The sequence below is a fragment of the Harpia harpyja genome, chromosome 10, assembly GCF_026419915.1.
Source record: "Harpia harpyja isolate bHarHar1 chromosome 10, bHarHar1 primary haplotype, whole genome shotgun sequence".
Classification (NCBI taxonomy): Eukaryota; Metazoa; Chordata; class Aves; order Accipitriformes; family Accipitridae; genus Harpia; species Harpia harpyja.
In genome coordinates, this window is record NC_068949.1 from 27,709,382 (window position 1) to 27,728,401 (window position 19,020).

Consider the following 19,020-nt stretch of genomic DNA (forward strand, 5'->3'; position numbering starts at 1 on the left):
TTGAAGAGATGAAATTGCATATTGTTAAATAAAAACAGTTTATGATAGACTAATGCAAGTTGCATTTTTTTTTTGTTTTGTACTCAGATTTACAAAACTTAAAGAATGATAGATTGCTTTTGCTCTACATGTTAGTTAGTGATTATTAAGCTGGAGCTACAGAATCTTCTGCTTGCAAGGAAGCTTTTTCCTTATAAATGTGCTTTCTGTTTTTAACTCTGTCTGCTCCAACATTGAATGGTTTTGTACCATCAGGTAAGTACTACTTACCGCAACCTTCCCACCCTCACCCAAAAAACCACCACAAAAAAAACCCCAAAACTGAGCAATATTGTGAGTTTGACAATAGAAAAATATTTCAGAAGACAGAGTATTAAGAGACTTTTGAAAAGAATACTGGTAAAGATCATAAATGTTTTAAGATTAAAGAGTAATCACTGTCTTGAGGGAATGAACTTTACAACATCAATTCTGGCCCTGAATTGTAGCTTTTACCCCAAAGAAAGAAAAATGTGTCAGTTTTCCTAACATAAGTGAACTCTCAGAACTGAAGTGGCTTATCTGGATTTTGTTAATCTTGAAGATAAAATATGATGTGCATTAAACTTCTGGCTCAGAGGTATGGCCTGCAAAAATCTGAGAGTGTTGTCCACCAAGGGACTTTCTCAGCTGCTGCAGCAAGTCATGATCATTATAACAGCTGAGGGTGTTCTGTTAGATAACTCTAGATGTTTGGATGCTCAGGGAATAGCTGCTGTTGTGCTGTCCTATATGTCTCAGTCCCCACTAATTCCATGTGTCTATTTGTTTAGCAAAAATTAAGAGAAAATTATTGAAATAAGCATATATTGTAAGTATAAGTAGTCAAGGGTTTTTTTTACTTCAGAGGCCAATTGTAAAGTGAATCTTTACAGTTGTGGTACTAGACAAAAAAAAAACTCTCTTGCCTAGACACTACTGTGTGTCTTAACTGTTAAGCTAGACTTGTATTCCCTGTTGGATTTCTGCTTCAGTGAATCTTGAATTATTTTTTGCAAAGCGCTACAGCTTTAACAGGAGCAATGGGAAAGAGCATGTCCTGTCAGACTTGCTTACAGACAGAACTCAAGGTGCATACGGAATGTTGCTGGAGAAGAATTACACAGATATTAATAATCCAGGAGCATTACTTGCAGAACCTTGTACTTAAATGTTTTGGACTGAAGTCAACTTTGAGTGCCTATATCCTTCTAGATATCTTGGCATTCATATCTGGGGGATATTCACAGAACATGTATTTATCTTAGTGCAACTGTTCACTCTAGACTTTTTCTAGAGCAACAAGAAACAGGAGCTTGTTCAAAGGTGATATGGAGTATATGAATTAGGCTCTTTCTCTGATTTGACATGTAGCAGAACTACTCTCCTTTTAGAGATGCTGGAGAAAGCCTGAAGAGACTAGCCTGCCTATGGCTGCTTTGAATGTACCTGTGAGACACTAGAGGATTAAAAACTGCAATGTGCTGAAATGTTGTGTTATATTGAAAATGAATGTCTGGAGAATGTCTTGGATACAGTTTGCATACAAGCATTGATTTTTATTTTAACAGTCTACTGCATTGAAACTAATGACAGAAGTCTTTTTTTAATGATCTGGTTTTGATATTGCATCTTTTTTACCCCTTTCCCTTTCAAGCATGGAGCATGTGTGAATGCAATGGATCTGTGGCAATTCACCCCTCTGCATGAAGCAGCTTCTAAGAACAGGGTGGAAGTATGTTCTCTTTTGTTAAGTTATGGTGCTGACCCAACACTGTTGAACTGTCACAACAAAAGCACCATTGATTTGGCTCCAACACCCCAATTAAAAGAACGATTAGCATGTGAGTATAAAGTGAGATCAGTTCTACAGTTATAGATTGTAATGTGTACTTAAGTTCCCTAGTCAGTGACCTGCCAGAAATCAATTTGGAAAATGCTTACACTTTCCAAGCAATTAATTGTGCAATGTTGGACAGTACATTTCACTGTTTATAATTTGAGATTGCTAGATTTTCTGAATGTAGGCATTTAAAATAATTTTATTGTCAGTTTTGTAGTCATGTGGTTGTGATGGGTTTTGTAGCTTTTCTTCCCTGAATACACGCTTTCCCTCACAACCTTGCCAGTACACTTTCATTTTCCATACTTGCTCCTGTCATGGCATCAAGACTGTTGAAATACTCATTTTTATTCCACTGTATTTTGTTTGAGGAAAAGAAAAGAAAAAACATAACTGTTTAGAATGCTGAATATGTTTGAGTATGCCACAGTCGCTGAAAGTTCAAAGAAATTGATGAAAGGCATTGATTTTTGTCCAGCAAACTTAAGGAGTTGAAAAGAATGCCCTGAAATTCTGTCCTTGAGTGGTCAAACAATAACTTCCTGGCATATGTACAAAAATTATCAGTAAATACTACATTAGACTTCATGTTAGCATCTATAAATGGTTTTCCAAAGACAGGCCAGAAATAGAGATTTATGTATGCTGGAATTGGTACATATGCAAAGAGTGGAACCTAGAACGGTGGTGAGTGAAATATATCTTGTTCAGCCAGTTTGGATATCTCTGGCTTTGAATTAGAAACAAAGCACATTCCTGTAGTGTTTTGACTTAGCTAACAAGTTCTGTCAAGTGATGTAAAAGCTTAAGTCTGAGTTGGAAATGTCTGCTGAATAAAATGAGTATTTTTATCTAACTGAAAGAAACAATCCTCTTGATCCTTCTTGAGTTAAGGAGTGTAACCTTCTGGTATGTATTTATTTCTTTTTAAAGATGAATTCAAAGGTCACTCACTGCTACAGGCTGCAAGAGAATCAGATGTAGCTCGTATAAAGAAACATCTTTCTTTGGAGACAGTGAACTTCAAGCATCCTCAAACACATGAGACAGCATTGGTAATATCTCAGGATTTATTAATTATTTTGCGTATATTGTGGCTGACCTAAACATGCTAGGTAATAGTTTAGAACTAAAAATTTCAGTGTTAAACAGTGAATTCAGACCAATCTGGAATATCCAGTGTCTAGTTAAACAAATAACATTGATTAATATTTCATTCTTAAGGTTAATGTTAAGACTAATCTAAATTGCCTGTTTAATTTAGGTTGTCTAAATGACTGTTTTTCTGTAGAATAGCCTAGTTTTAAGCAACAGCAAGCTACGTATGTTAGCTTTGTTTGTAAAGCTTGAAGATTTCCAGCAATTACTGGAGAGGGAGCTCTGGAAAATACCAGAGTAAATCCAAAGGCCCATGTGGAATCTCCCAAATTAGTAAGCTTCTACATGTTTGGGTTTTTTTTTCTGTTGACTTTGCACACAATCAGCTTTTAACTGCCAGCTTTTAACTGATCAGCAAGCAGTAAAACCTGTATATCGCTAGCTAGTTGTTAATGATACAATTTTTAATGTTCTCAGCACTGTGCTGCTGCGTCTCCATATCCTAAGAGAAAACAAGTATGTGAATTGCTGCTAAGGAAAGGAGCCAACATCAATGAAAAAACAAAAGAGTGAGTGGTTACAAATGAATACTCCTAAGTGTTTGTTTAGAAGATTTTGAAAAATACATTTTTAATTATTCTTTGTTTTTTTTTTTTTAAAGCTTCTTGACTCCTCTGCATGTGGCATCAGAAAAGGCTCATAATGATGTTGTTGAAGTAGTTGTGAAACATGAAGCTAAGGTATGAGTTACTATTCATATTTTTTTTTGTTAAGTTTTGCCTGCTATATAGGTTTTCATACCATGAGAATGGACAGCTGAGTAGACAGACTTTTGTAAAATAATTCATTTTGGAAGGTTCTAGATTTATGGACTTAAGACATAGCCCATCAATCCATCAGTACAATCCTATACATTGAGGCACCATCGTTGTCTTGGTCCTATTTTATAAGAAGTGCGGATGTAGTTCTCGCTGCTAACTGAAAGCTTGTAGAGTGTCTTATTCAGTGCTTCATTGTCCAGCAGTAGTAATGAAATGCTTAAGGAAAAAAAAAGTAGGGGATATATATGAATGACAAGAAGCTAGACTGGTATAACAGGTAGACTTTATGTGATGTTGTATGCAGTGAAAATTACAGTGAAGGCAAAATATTAAATCGTAACACAGTGTTTAGTTCAAATTTCCACAAAAAAAAAAGGTGGAAAGGAGATGCTCTCTGTAATGCTTGAATCCTCCAAAACTAGGAGTTGAATCTCTCTCTCATGGAAATTTGAATACAGCCTGACTGCTGTGAAGTTTCTAAAGCAATGATCAAAACCAGAGGAACAGTAAGGAATACAAGTAACCTTTGTGTGCAGAGTTTTAAATTGTTTAATACTCCTTGACTGAAACACGTAGAAAGTCCTCAATCTGAAAAACCACAATAAGCCAATGCAGGTAGAAGCTGTTCTACATGTTGACACTGAGGACTTGTGCTGCCATGAGCAAAATATGATGCCTACTTATTTATGTGGTAAAATAGCTGTAACTTTATTTACGCTGGATTATTCACATGCCTCTAAAAGGGGACTGTTCTTCCTCAGTATATGTAATTATAACTTCATGAACTGCTTTTTTTTTTTAATTTTATCTTTTGAAATGTCATGACCTTCGGAAATATGCTGAATACATTCCTTTAATTAAAGAAAGAAGATTACTTGTGAAACTCTCCCAGTCAGCAATGAAAACAGCTTTAATATTAAGTTTTGGTGGTGGTATTTCTTGTCTGTGTTATTTTTAGGTTAATGCGTTAGATAATCTTGGCCAGACCTCTCTTCATAGAGCAGCACATTGTGGTCATCTTCAGACGTGCAGGTTGCTGTTGAGTTCTGGATGTGATCCTTCCATTGTGTCTCTGCAGGGCTTTACAGCCTTACAAATGGGGACTGAAAGTGTGCAACAGCTACTACAAGGTACAACTGATGTATTCACAATCCATGTCTGAACTAATGTTGTGCTTCATTCTACTTGCTGTTTCAAGTGCTGTCAAGAAATAACAGTGAACACAAGTCCAAAAAAAAAAAAAAAAAAAGTACTTTCTGCAAAAGGCAGTACTGGGTTGTGCAGTTCTTATTCCATAACCACATGCACAGGGAGAGTGCCAGCTCTAAGTGTAATTAACAATATCATTTACTCTCTAGTATTCAGCTACACAGATTGTGAGGTGCTCAGAATGTTTCATGGTGTAGCCACCTGGAATAATTTTGGAAAAATCCTGATGTAGGGAGGGGGATGTCTTGCAAGTAGAAAATGAGTTTCAAAAGCAAAAAATGGCTGCTTTGCATTTGTGAGCAGAGGCAACAGGGTACATGGATTATAAAGAGTAAGGTTTGGGCATTATACATATAGGTAAGCTTCTTGATATAGTCCAATTCTGAAACTGAAATAAGAATGTTTAGTTGGTTCCACAGTACTTCAGAATGGATAGGAAGCATGTTGCTAAAGGCAACTTTGCAAACACTGTTAGAGCTGATAGCTACAGTTGCAGATAGTAAGAAAAGACAGAACTTGTGTATAATTGGTTAACTTTTTTTAAGGGAAATCCTTGAAATACTCAAATGATTTCCTGTCTTAACAAATTCCTTCAACTACATATACTTACCTGTCATGCAACCTCATTTATTTTGCAGAAGGTATCCCATTAGGTAATTCTGATGCAGATCGACAGTTGCTGGAGGCTGCAAAGGCTGGAGATGTGGATACTGTAAAAGTAAGCTTAAACCTGTCCTAAAAATAAGAGGGAGTTATATCCCGAACTGTAATTTCTCAAAACAAGCAAATAGCCCTTCATTGACTGCTTTAGAGTTGTGATCGCTGTCCTAAAACCTTTGTGTTGCACAAATATCACAGATGACAAAAATGTAATGTTCACCACCTCCAGAAGCTTGTCTTATATAAAAAGCATAAATAAGAATTCACAGGTGTGGATTTGGGAGGAGGGAGTATTTAATTTTTTTTTTCTTGGGGGACAATCTGTGAAAAGTAAAGGGTTTATGTGAAAATAAATGAAGAAATAAACTTTTTAATGAAAAAAATTTTTCAAAGTTAGATGTGTATAACAACATTTTATGACTAAATTAAAAGTGTGCCAGCACTATATATAGTGATGTATGTTTTGTTTTGGGGATTTCACAGAAACTATGTACAGTTCAAAGTGTGAACTGCAGAGATATTGAAGGACGTCAGTCTACACCACTTCATTTTGCAGCTGGATATAATAGGGTATCCGTTGTTGAATATCTTCTTCAGCATGGAGCTGATGTGCATGCAAAAGATAAGGGGTAAATACTCAAGTATATATTTTCGTGGCAATTGTAATTGCTGATACCTGTCAGCTCTTGAATGTTGCTAGCTGATAAGTATCCCATCTTTCTTCAGACATTGAATTATTTTTATTTTCATGGAAAATTCTGTTAGAATGAAGAAGTTCAGAATATCCACAAAAGCGTTTTGCAGTACTTGAGACTAGAGTGTGAAGAATTCATCTGGCCCTGTGTTTTTACTTCTCTTAAGTGCCACTGCTGATTGCATTTTTACTACTTTGGCGGTAGATAATCCTACTGCATTAGACTGTTGTGGAAAATTTAAAAAAACATAGTTTGATTGTTTAAGGTGCATTATGTTTTAAGTTTATATCACTTTGTGAAAAAAGACCCAATTTTTTAAGAGAATTTTTCTCTTTTTTAATTGTTTCCAGAGGACTTGTCCCTTTACATAATGCTTGCTCATATGGTCACTATGAAGTTGCAGAACTGCTGGTTAAACATGGTGCAGTTGTCAATGTAGCTGACTTGTGGAAATTCACTCCCTTGCATGAAGCTGCAGCAAAAGGAAAATATGAGATTTGCAAACTCCTGTTACAGGTATTACATATGCTGGATAGAGGTTACTTTCTTTTCCCTCTTGTTCAGTCTGAAATGTGATTGGACTTCTTTGAGAAATTGATTTGTGTTTTGTGGTTTCTAAATGATTGCAGTTAAATGTATATTTTCAGTAAAAGGGATACTTTTAGCAACTACGTTGTCCTTTCTCACACAGTAAATGGAAATCTCTCTGAAGGATTCAAGTGTGTGTCAGAATATTTGCTCAATAAGGTGTAAGATGCCTAAGATGCAACCTGTTTATTCTGGTTACATACTTACCACCTGTTTTTGTGCACAGCATGGAGCTGACCCTACAAAGAAAAACAGAGATGGAAATACTCCTCTAGACCTCGTTAAAGATGGTGATACTGATATTCAAGACCTACTTAGAGGAGATGCAGCTCTACTAGATGCTGCAAAGAAGGGTTGTTTGGCCCGAGTAAAAAAGCTGTGTTCACCTGACAATGTCAACTGTCGGGACACGCAAGGACGGCATTCAACACCACTACATTTAGCAGGTCAGTGTTTTAATTAACTGGTTTGATCAGAGTTACTAGTTACCGTGGCTGAACTTTCTATGTCTAAGCAACTTTGAAGTGTAGCCTCAAGCTACAGGATTCCATGTTTTCTCTTAAAGTATTTTATGCGTATTGATCTTATGTTCCTCTTCTAAACTGTTTAACTTTAGTGAATTTAATTTCCTATTCTCTGTAGCCAAGCGGGTCTTTTATTGTTTATTGACAGAGGGTTTAAAACCAAATACTCTTAAATAGGGTGAAGCTGTCCTCACTAATAGGTAATATGCTGTCTTCACTGGGATTGACATCCTAACTTTCAAGTAATTTAAGTGAATTACTACTTCTCTACAGCCTGTTAAGGATGGGGTTTTTTAATATGTTCTATTTATTCTGTCCCTTTTGCAACCTTCCAGCTGGTTACAACAATTTGGAGGTTGCAGAGTACCTGTTACAGCACGGAGCAGATGTGAATGCACAGGATAAAGGAGGTTTGATTCCTCTGCATAATGCAGCATCTTATGGGGTAAATATCTCAAACTTTTTGAGGCTTGCTTTATTTTTAAAAAAATAAATAAAAGCGATACATTTCATTGACAGCATTGTGAGCCCATAGTCCTAGAAAGCTTTTGCCATTGAGTTGTAATGTAACCTTATTTGTAAAAGACAAAAAAATAATTTGATCATAGTCAGCTCATTGTATAGGTGAAGACTCTCTTGAATTTGTAAAATCATGGTTGGAGTTCTGAACATGAATGCTTAGAAAGCCAGCAGCCTGAAAGGTGTTCCATAAAATGCATTTCCTTACCTGTGCCAGTCAAACTTTATCAGCAAGATCTCATTTTCTTTTATTTGGCTGGTGTTGAGACACTAATTGTTTTTGTGGACTTCGTGGATCAAGTCTTTAATCAAATCAGTTGGAGTACTTTCCAAACTGGAAGTTCAAATTTGGGCTTTTTTCCTTCAGATTCCCCTGGATTTGGGATTCTGTTGTAGTCTGTCCTTTTTTCACAAGAGAAGAAATCTTAACTTTTTACTGATATGTTATAGGTGAGGAAGAAAACACCTTGTTTTAATACTTTTTTTTAACCATAATTAAAAAGTAAATGTATTCTAAGAAAATTCATAATGAGGATTACAGAGAAATATCAGTAATAGTTCTGAGTTAGTTTAATACACTGTGGTACCTTGGAATTTAACAGATGTTTTATTTTCCAGCATGTTGATGTAGCAGCTTTACTTATAAAGTATAATGCATGTGTGAATGCTACGGATAAATGGGCTTTCACACCTCTGCATGAAGCAGCTCAGAAAGGAAGGACACAGCTTTGTGCCTTGTTACTGGCACATGGAGCTGATCCTACTCTGAAAAATCAAGAAGGACAAACTCCATTGGACCTGGTCACTGTAAGTGATGGGGCTCTTCTTGGGAAATCTGTGCCATTTGTGGCAGCTCATCTAAAAACTATACTTAAAAAAAGAAATAGTAATATGGCAACTTCTGCAAAATTTAAAGTACTGTGGTTTCTCTGGTGTTTATACGTGCCTGGTAAGGAAAGTCAGTAGAGCATTTATAAACATTTAAATATTTTCTTGACCAAGACTTCTTATTTCAAGAAGGGGGAGGGGGGGAACAAAAGGAATTCATTTTAATTAGGTACTTATAGCTTGACTAATACAAAAATTGTGGCAATAAAATGTAAGCAAACTTTGTAGCAACATAAATTTAGGAAACTACCTGGCTGTTAAGTTTTTGGGTGTTTCCTTGCTAAGTTTTATAATACAATTCAAAGTTACACTCAAAGTAACTGTTTTGTTGCATAAATTCCAGTTGTCAGTAGAAGCTTTTGTTCATTTTTCCTAGAAAATGAATTCTGTTTAATTGTCCCTAAAGTTTTTTAGAAATATTGAAGTCTACTTTTTATCTTAGTACAGTTTTTATTTATAAACATTTTTCAGTTTCATGTATGCTGTTGGCACAAAAGGCCATTTGTAAACTGCATTGTAAAATGCATATTTTTCCAATATGCATTTATTTGTTTTGCAGTATACTTTAGGGGTCTCAAATAATGATAACGCATTCCAGGAAAAGTAAAAGTGTTCTGCTGTTTTAATAAGTTGTTTTCTGCTTTTAGGCAGATGATGTCAGTGCATTATTGACAGCAGCAATGCCTCCTTCTGCCTTACCGACTTGCTACAAACCTCAGGTTATAAGTGTGTCTCAGACTACAGGTTCTACAGCTGATTCCCTGTCTTCTGTTCCATCCAGTCCATCCAGTCTGTCTGCTGCAAGTAGTCTTGACAATTTGTCTGGTAGTTTTTCTGAACTTCCTTCTGTTGTTGGTACAAACAGTGCAGAGGGAACTACTGTTCTGGAGAAAAAAGAAGGTGAGGCTTTCTCAGTTAGGAATGAATAACATTTTCTACCATATGGTAAAAAGAATACCCAAGTGTGAAGTTTCCCACACATGCACAGTTACTATGACATATGCAGTATCCCTATTCCTTATGATGTTGTTAATGAGGAACAGAAGTCTAAAAGTCTCGTTGTATGAGCTTTTACTACTTTCCCCTTACAGAATCTTTAAAATGTTGTACATTTTTGTTGTACAGAACCAAAATGGTGAATTGTGTTTTAAAAGAGAAGTCGAATTAAATTTGGCTCCATACCAAGCAGTATTTTACTACAAACTTTATCTAGTTTCTAAGAGGCTGTTCTTAGATCAGATATCTGGAAAAGGTTACTTCTATAACGTTTGAGTTCTCAAAATATTTTCTATTTGAACATGCATTTCTGGTAGTTAGTTAGTTGCTTGTCTTGTGGAAGCACAAATACTGCTCTTGGGAGGGGTAGAAATCTTAAGAGTACTAGTGTAGATTAAGTAATAGTTACCACTGGTTAGTGATATAGATATTTATTCCCCATCTTCAGAAGACCAGGAATTTCTGTCTCTCTCGTTATTGCCACAGACAGTGTAAGATGTGTATACTTTATTTTACAATACGTGTATGAATGTTCATTGTGAGTTTTTCTTTTTACCCAGTTTCAGGTGTAGATTTTAGCATAAATCAGTTTGTGCGGAACCTTGGCCTTGAACATCTAATTGACATATTTGAGAGAGAACAGGTAAGTAGCTATATTTATTTCCAGATACTCAGCTAGAAAGCAAGAGAATAAATACTGACTGTTTAGAATAATGTAATGAGACAGATGTGAATGTCAAAAGGAGTGGAATAAAGGAAAGGATTTTTTAATTGATACATGATATAAATATATATTAAAATATGTGTGTGTATATAAAAAAAATGGGGGCAATAATGTCTATATCAGTTTGAGAGTGTAGGCATGTTTCCTTTCAGTGGTGTAAATAATTAGTGTTGATTAGTAGTTTCTGGTTTTGTATCTATTGGCTTGAATACATCTAGAAAATTGTATTTCTCAATCAGAAACATGATCCTTGCAAGCAATATGAGTTACATAATTGTAGTTTGTAGCATATTTATTTAAAGACAAAAGTTTGGAGAAAACAGTTGAGTAAAAGTAAAGTACGAGAATAATACACTAAAGTCTCTAATGTTCATGTTCTTTTCACACTTGCTTTTTATCTCAACAATTGTGAGGTGTATTTTCACTGTCATTGGCAGCTGTTCCAGTCTGTTTATGCCATTGTACAAAAAAATGATGTTGCTTTCATTATAGATAACACTGGATGTATTGGTTGAAATGGGACACAAAGAATTGAAGGAAATTGGAATTAATGCTTATGGCCATAGGCATAAAATCATTAAAGGAGTTGAAAGACTCATTTCTGGACAGCAAGGTATATACTTGTTTCAAATTAGTATGTAACACTGCCTTTATAGAATCCATTTTTGTAGATGCTTTAGATTATTCCAAATTGTATCTCATTAAAAAGAATTGATAATAAAACTTGTCCTAGAAAATGGCACTTCAGATGATAAGAATGTCTTCTGACTTGAAACATTTATTTGTGCTGTGAATTACTGTGAATCTTGCCTTTCAGTTCTGTAATTTATTTTTTTTCCCTTCGTGATCACTGTTTTGTGTTTCCTTAGGTAAAGTGTAGATCTAGTGCAAAATGATTGTAAACTTTTTGAGGTAGGGAGTATTTATCTTCATTGGAGCACTCTGGAGAGCAGAGCACATTGTCTGTTGATGGGTTAGGGCCTGTTATGTGCTGTTCCATTGGGTTCTGCAAAAGAATACTGTGTTTGCTCTCTCAGAAAGCCAGCTGAAATTCTTATATATACTTTTCTTTAAAAATAGAGTTGGTGTGCTTCCAGTGAACCAAAATTAACATAATTTCTTTGTTTAACAGCTTCAGCTTGTACTGAAGTTTATGCTAAAGCCTCTTTATTTGTGCAGCACTGTTGATACCAGCACAATCCTGGGAATGGTATGCTTCATTTAACTATTGCTGCATAAGAGACAAAAAAACCCAAACCTTTTTTCCTCCTTGTCTCGCTGAAACATCACTTACTATTGTTTTGCTGTGTTTCATAGAAATTGAACAAATTATTTAGAATTGGTAGGATTTTTTTCCCTCTTGAGACACCATCTGTGAGTTCTCATTCTAAAATCTGCACTCCATAGTGATGAGAGTCTCTATGCTAAGCTTTAAATTATTTTTGCTCCTTAAAACAGTATTAACCAACCCTTAAGATAATCCTTTTCCTAGTAATGAAGTATTTAAGCGAATCTTCATAATTTTCTCTTAATTGTCAGATGTTTTTTGACAGTTTCATTGACTATTTTGGATAGAAGTTACCTTTAAGGTGTCATTTCAACCTCACGTCCTGTTTAAGTTTACACAACCAGTAATGATATACTGGTTTTGCCTTCCAAGTAGGACTGATGTATTTTTGAACATATGTATATTTGTACATATTTTAATATGTCTGTATATAGACAAAATGTCAAACATCTAAATCCTTCACCACTCCCATCCCCCTTTCTTTCTAGACTCTTGTTGTCTTGCCATAAAAGGCCTGACATCTTCATTTGTAACATTAACCACAGCCATAAGTACTTAAACTGAATATTTGAACAGCTTTTGATTTTTTTTCTAGGCTGTGTTTTTGGAGCAAAGAGGATTGTTGTCATTCAGTTGTTTTGTCAATTTTCTGTATCTTGCCGTTGTGCTCTTGCACTCAAGTATGTTGGCATAGGTATTTTAACATCTCTTCCTGAGCACAGTATAGCCATTATTTTGAGGTTAGTAGGGCTTTTGTGGAAGAGCTTTATTTTGGTGCTTTCTTGCCAGAGTTTCTTGCTCCTGAACACTCTATTCCAGTTGCACACTGCTAACGTGAGGCTCCTGACTGTGGATGAATCTGTAATTTCCCTTTTCCCCACATTATTCCTTTCTAGAGAGGTTATGACAGACCCAGCATCTAACTCTGGTCACCTGCTAGTTGTCTGGGAAGGCCATGGGCAAAAAGACACCTGATGCGCACTGTCTTTGTATTCTTGTGTCCAGTAATAACTTACATTCCCATTAATTACCAGTTGTGATTGAAGTCTGTATGTAAATTGACAATGGATTCTGTGTAGAATTACAATTTTTTTTTTAATTTGGAATGATAGAGAAGTTTCCTATAAGCATTCAATATCCGTTAAGCATTCGATATCAGGCTCAGGCCTTTTAGGTTCACAGACTCTCTTAGTTCTTTTGTCAGCTCTTTCTGCACGATCCATGGGGAAAATATTCCTACTGAATTAGCACTTCAAGTCAATTCTCTTGTTCGTGATGCCATTGCCATCAGTAGTCATGGACTCTGTATAGGGACAGGTTGCTCACTGTTTTCACTGCCTAGAATTGAAATGAACTCTTAAGTAAGCAACTGCTTACATATAGTTTCCCTGTCGTGCACATTAACATACTGAGCTAAGCACTGACAAATGAGTTAGTGTGTTTGAAATGTTTATTCTTGTTGAGAGAATGATTGATCAGTATCCACAGATCAATGAATATGATTGCTGTTGATCTGCATCCAGACCCAGCTGCTGTGCTTGTCATGGCATTTCTAGTGTATGCATGGTAACATATGGGTAGAGGTTATAGACAGAGATGCTGAAAAAGTTTGTTTGAAGCTAACGAAATTATTTGAGGGATCACACTTTGACATCCACGAAAATGTATGTGGCTGATGGAACGCAGTTGAAGTCATTGGTAATCTCTGCCGCCTTTAGCAGCTGACCTCTTCATCTCGTAAACTGAGTTCTGAGAAAATGGTCCCTTTAAAAAGAAAAATCTCTTACTGGTTATCATTCCATGTCAGCAGTCTTAAACCAGTTTCTGAAACTGTTGTTGTCTTTTGTTATATTCACAGGACTTAACCCATACCTGACTCTAAATACTTCTGGTAGTGGAACTATTCTCATAGATCTTTCCACTGAAGATAAGGAATTTCAATCAGTAGAGGAAGAGGTATGCTTTCTTTGTAGTCTCTCAGTATTTTTGTTATTTCTAGTAAAGAAGTAAATAAAGAAGTATTGTGTGAGAAATGCACTCACGCTGAATTTCCTGAATTTTACAAGTTTATTACAGAACAAAGGCAAACAGCGCTGAGCGCATGGTCAAAACCAGAGGCGCGCCGGTTATACCCAAACTTGCCTTTTTATACACTGTGTTTGTGGTATTTCAAAGGGGTTATTTTAATATTTCAGGTATCTATTAACATAACTCCACCCCAGACCACCCCCCCCCTTGCGCGCGTCTCTTGTGTTTCGGAGGGACCTTCAGGGATCTGCAAGGGATGAAGTCAGTAGTCTTCCTCTGGCTGCACTTTTCACCCTGTTGTTTTCCTCCAGTCACACTTTTTAATATTTTCACATTAAACTCCTGGTTTTCCTTTGTTCTTCTTGTATCTTTCATGTCAAATAATCTTTGACCCCCAAAATGCTGTTCTCATGCTAACAAATCACTCCTTATCTTCTTACTTGTGTTCTCAATTTTACTCGTCCTTGAGTCCATATGTCTGTTTTTCTATGTTTTCACAAATCTATCTACACATCCTTTAATTACTTGAGTTACAGGATGTCTTATCTCATCAAAAGAAACTACATATTCTGCTTGTGCCCATTTATTGCCTGCAAACTATAAAATACAATTGATGCCTGGAATATATTAACTACATATTTCCCGTGTTAAGGCCTAATTTAGTGGCAGTGAGGCAAACATCCTTTCGGGATGTAGCTTATGCAGTAGTTAGGCAAATTTCAGTGTTCTCGTTTTGCAAAAGCCAATATACATTTCACATATTGCTAGGCAATTTAACAGTGCAATAAACATCTCTAAGCCTAAGAAAAACTTGCATAAGGATACTTCAGATTTCCAACTTTCCACCACTAATAATCTGTGCTCATGATGTCCATAATTTTTTTCTTACTTACGTTATTACTGCTTGTAGCATTTTTAAAACCTCTGCTATATAGAAAAGCTCTTTGATATAACTTATAAATTCTGTGTTACCGATTGCCTGTTATACACAGTTTTAAGTCACTACCTTCCAAAGTGTCGTAATCACATGTGACAAAATTCTGAAGAAACAATATTCTAAATAGATTAGTGACAATCTTTTTCAACTTGAAAACTAGACCATGGACTATTCAAGATACGTTTTTTTGTTGGGTTTTTTTTTTTTAAAGAAATCATTAAACCTGTTCATGTGCATCCACAAATTCTGGCATTACTTAACATATAGTCATTACCTAAAAATTTGTTGTATGATTATCTTTTTAAGACAGAATTAGTTCTATTGATTATTTGACTGTGTGAAGGGTATGTGTTTTGAATGTGTTCTGAAACAAAGCGATCTTTAAAATTCACAATCTTCAGATGCAGAGTACTGTCCGAGAGCATAGAGATGGAGGACATGCTGGTGGAGTCTTCAATAGATACAACATCTTAAAGGTAGCTATTGCATTTTTATGGTAGATGGTTACACCTTTAGAGTTTTGGCTGAAAATAAAATGTCCATAAAATGTTCTGCATTTGTTTGTTGAGTTCCATAATGTGGTAAGATGTGCTGTTTTGAGGCATGCACAAGAAAAAGACCATCTTCTAGGGGAATTCAAAGAATAAGATTATATGGAAAAACTGCCTATGGGTTGATAGTCATTAAGAAATTTCATAAGAAATTGACATAGAAGGACCTCACAGAAAACTGCAGAATGTTTGAAGAAAAAGATAGAAGGTTTTCTAGGAAACAAAAGGGTTCTTTTGAAGGAGTAGCAGGGGAAAAAACAGAAGATGTGAAAGCAAAACTCTTGATTGAAGCATGGAAGTAAGCTTACCTATTTTGGCTTGATTTAATGCCAAAGCAGCTTAAAACACCAGGCAGTAGATAATCTTGCTTTAAGTAATTTAGTGGAATTTTGGTTTGCATTTTTTTTCCCCCCTCAAGAAATGGTCATTTTCATTAAAATGATAGAGATTTTGATTTGCAAGTAAGTACTACTAAGTTTTATTCTAAACTGATGTTACAGTTTCCCCAGTAGAATTTATATGCTGTATCTTCATGCATAAGGCTTTGCCAATGTCCAGCATACCTCTGCAGAGAGTACATAATTTACTTTCTTTTAAAAGTGTGTAGAAGTCTTTGTGGAAGATTCTTCTTAATTTACTGGATGATCTTTCTACTGGTGGTTTGGCATCAAGCTACCTTTGGAGTGATACTCAAGGGGAATTGTGACTAAGCCTGCTAAATTTAAATTAAGAAGTATTGCTTAACAGGTGTTTAAAATTAATTGATTCTTATTTAAGTATATAATTATGATTTACTTAAGTTATGCTACAACAATCAACTTCTGCAGGGTAAGTTAGAGAATTTGTGTTTCACTGAGTTCTAAGGAAAGTATTCTTGTTTAAGTGGCAGTGTAAGTGTACTGTGGTACAGCTGCTGTAGGTTAAACATCTGTCAAGTATAGCAAACAAGTTTTCAGGTTCAGGGTGGAACTTACATTTTGACTGTTTCAGATTCAGAAAGTGTGCAACAAAAAACTATGGGAGAGATACACTCACAGGAGGAAAGAGGTCTCTGAAGAGAATCATAACCATGCTAATGAAAGGATGCTGTTTCATGGTGAGATATTGAAATGCACCTTATGAACTCGTTTCACCATCAACACTCTTTATTGGAGGGTTTCCACTGACTCAAACAAAGTAAATTTTCTCAATGGAAATAAGTTCTAGGTTTTGCATTTTTATATGAACAAGTGTTTGTATATGTCACAATGGGGACATATAATGCACTGCATCTTTCTTCTGAAATTTGCATTTCCTTGTCTCTCCCTAAAGGAGACTTCAAAGTTCTAAAACATTTTAGCAATTATGAATGGAGATTAAAGGGTGTGCCTCCTTCTTGGTTAAATTACTAATTCTGTTTCATCAACTGTATGACCAAAATGATTAAGGGTCAAACTTTATTCTGCTGTGGGTTGTTTGGGGTGGGATTTTTCTGTTTTCTTGTTTTTATAATTTGATAAGTTAGTTCTTGTTCATCATTCCAGAAAAGATAGCTTATATTTAGCTAATTAAAGCCAATTGAAAGCTCTCCTGTGCACAAATACATAGTTTGTCCTGACAAGCAAATTAAGCAAGTTCACAGTACATCCTTACAATGAAAGCTACATAGTTCCCAACATAATACATTACTGTTGGAAGCAGCAATAACACAATAATTAACTGCTTGCCCAAACTTGCAGATATCTAAATCCTGTATTTTGACTTTCCCTGTAAGAGGAAATGGCCTCTTAATGGAATGACCTAACTTTAAAGGAAGGTCTTTTAAATTAGTTAGATAATAAGAAAATTATCCCTGGAACAAAGCAGTTAATGCCTTATGAGTGTTGTGGTTTGGGGTGGGGGTTTTTTGGTTTTGTTTTTAAGTCTTTAGTTTATATAATTTTTTTAAGCATTAACATATGTCTTTAACCACGTATGCCACTTGCAGAAAATGATGAGTGATTTTCATAGGTTTTTCTCATTCTCATCTGGAATGTTCTGCTTCATATACGGTTTTATCATCTTTAGGCTGGACAATAAGGCTTTGGATTATTTTCACTATAATTCCCAACATAACACTGAAATGCCATGTTCTCTTAGAACAGCTTTTCTCTAAAGGTGCTTTCATATTTATATATACCGTTATAAAAATCCTTACTAAAAAATACCTGCACTTTTTGTGAAAATTAATGGGTATCGGGTGTCTTGAGGTGCAGAATTTGAATAGATTATTCTTTAAGGCTAAATTTTATGACCATTACAAGTAAACAAAGATTGGTTTACATTTATTGCTTTTTAAATGCAATCTACTTAGTGTTAGGAAGAAGACAGGATATGTGTAGCAATTCATTCAGTGAATCTTGGTTAGAATCATAGAATCATAGAATCATTTCGGTTGGAAAAGACCTTCAAGATCATCAAGTCCAACCATTAACCATGCCCCCTAAACCATGCCCTGGAGTACCCTGTCCACTGGCTTTTTGAATACCTCCGGGGATGGTGACTCAACCACTTCCCTGGGCAGCCCTGCCAAAGGGAGTGCAGATTCATAGAGCCTTCTCTTGCAGCAAGAGTTGTCTCAGATACTATCTTTTGTAAATCTTTTTTGAAAATGTACGCTTACCAGCTGCTGTCATTTGTAGCAAATTGGCTGTGTAAATCTGAGGTCAGAATTTCTGGAGATTGATTTCCTTGTATGTGTAGAAAAACTGTACAAAAAAAAGTTGGGAATGGATGATTGAATTGTGACACCTACAAAAATCTGTATACTGTATTTTCAGTATTTTACTTCCTTTCTCTTAGGGTCCCCATTTGTGAATGCAATCATTCACAAAGGCTTTGATGAGAGACATGCCTATATAGGTGGCATGTTTGGAGCTGGGATTTATTTTGCTGAAAATTCTTCCAAAAGCAATCAATATGTGTATGGAATTGGAGGTGGCACTGGATGTCCAATTCACAAAGATAGATCTTGTTATGTTTGCCACAGGTGAGTTCTTCAGAAGAATCTGATTTTGCCTTTGTGTATTGTGTCATAGATCATCAAGTCAGCAGAGTCTCTCTGAAGAAAGATTTACTTGGTAACCAAACCTTCTCAGCACTCTCTATAGGCTGGACTTAATAAAGACTTCCAGAAAACTTTGATATTTAAGTCTTAAAGAACCTTCAACCATCTTCAGTGCATTTAACCAAACCTTTGCCCTTAACTTGTAAAAATCAGATTTATGTAGCCAGCGAGTGAAGAGGATCTGTTAGGTGCTTGTGTAAAAGATGCAGCAATATGAGGGTTTAGCCCATGGCCTGTTATAGAGAAAGAAGAAATTCAGTGATAATTCAGATACTGTATTTCTTTGAGGAGGATGTACTTTATAACAGTCAGCCCCCATGTCACTGCTGCTTCACGCACTAAAATACAGATGTCGATTTGTGGACTCTCTACCACTGAGTTCTTAAATCCACTTTTCTGCAGAACACCTGTTATGTCTGATTGACACCATCAGTTCAGAATGAAGTTACTCTTAAGTCATGCAGTTAATTGTGATAGTGGCCATCATTTCAACCAGGAGAATATTTTGCATGTTTGTGTGCATACTGTTTTGCATTGGTATCACAGGG

The 19,020-nt window shown here is 35.7% G+C and overlaps 1 protein-coding gene across 1 annotated transcript in view; it reads left to right on the forward strand.

Moving 5' to 3' along the window:
* Positions 1-19,020, forward strand: part of TNKS2 (tankyrase 2) — a 34,573-nt gene that overhangs the window by 12,038 nt on the left and 3,515 nt on the right. The window contains exons 8-25 of the mRNA XM_052798499.1: positions 1,676-1,862; positions 2,795-2,916; positions 3,437-3,528; positions 3,621-3,699; positions 4,739-4,910; positions 5,628-5,707; positions 6,133-6,278; positions 6,695-6,860; positions 7,159-7,378; positions 7,792-7,901; positions 8,594-8,782; positions 9,511-9,763; positions 10,420-10,502; positions 11,076-11,196; positions 13,730-13,827; positions 15,238-15,312; positions 16,378-16,483; positions 18,208-18,394. Of these exons, the coding sequence (XP_052654459.1) occupies positions 1,676-1,862; positions 2,795-2,916; positions 3,437-3,528; positions 3,621-3,699; positions 4,739-4,910; positions 5,628-5,707; positions 6,133-6,278; positions 6,695-6,860; positions 7,159-7,378; positions 7,792-7,901; positions 8,594-8,782; positions 9,511-9,763; positions 10,420-10,502; positions 11,076-11,196; positions 13,730-13,827; positions 15,238-15,312; positions 16,378-16,483; positions 18,208-18,394 (2,486 nt within the window). The remainder of the gene's footprint in view (positions 1-1,675; positions 1,863-2,794; positions 2,917-3,436; positions 3,529-3,620; positions 3,700-4,738; positions 4,911-5,627; positions 5,708-6,132; positions 6,279-6,694; positions 6,861-7,158; positions 7,379-7,791; positions 7,902-8,593; positions 8,783-9,510; positions 9,764-10,419; positions 10,503-11,075; positions 11,197-13,729; positions 13,828-15,237; positions 15,313-16,377; positions 16,484-18,207; positions 18,395-19,020) is intronic.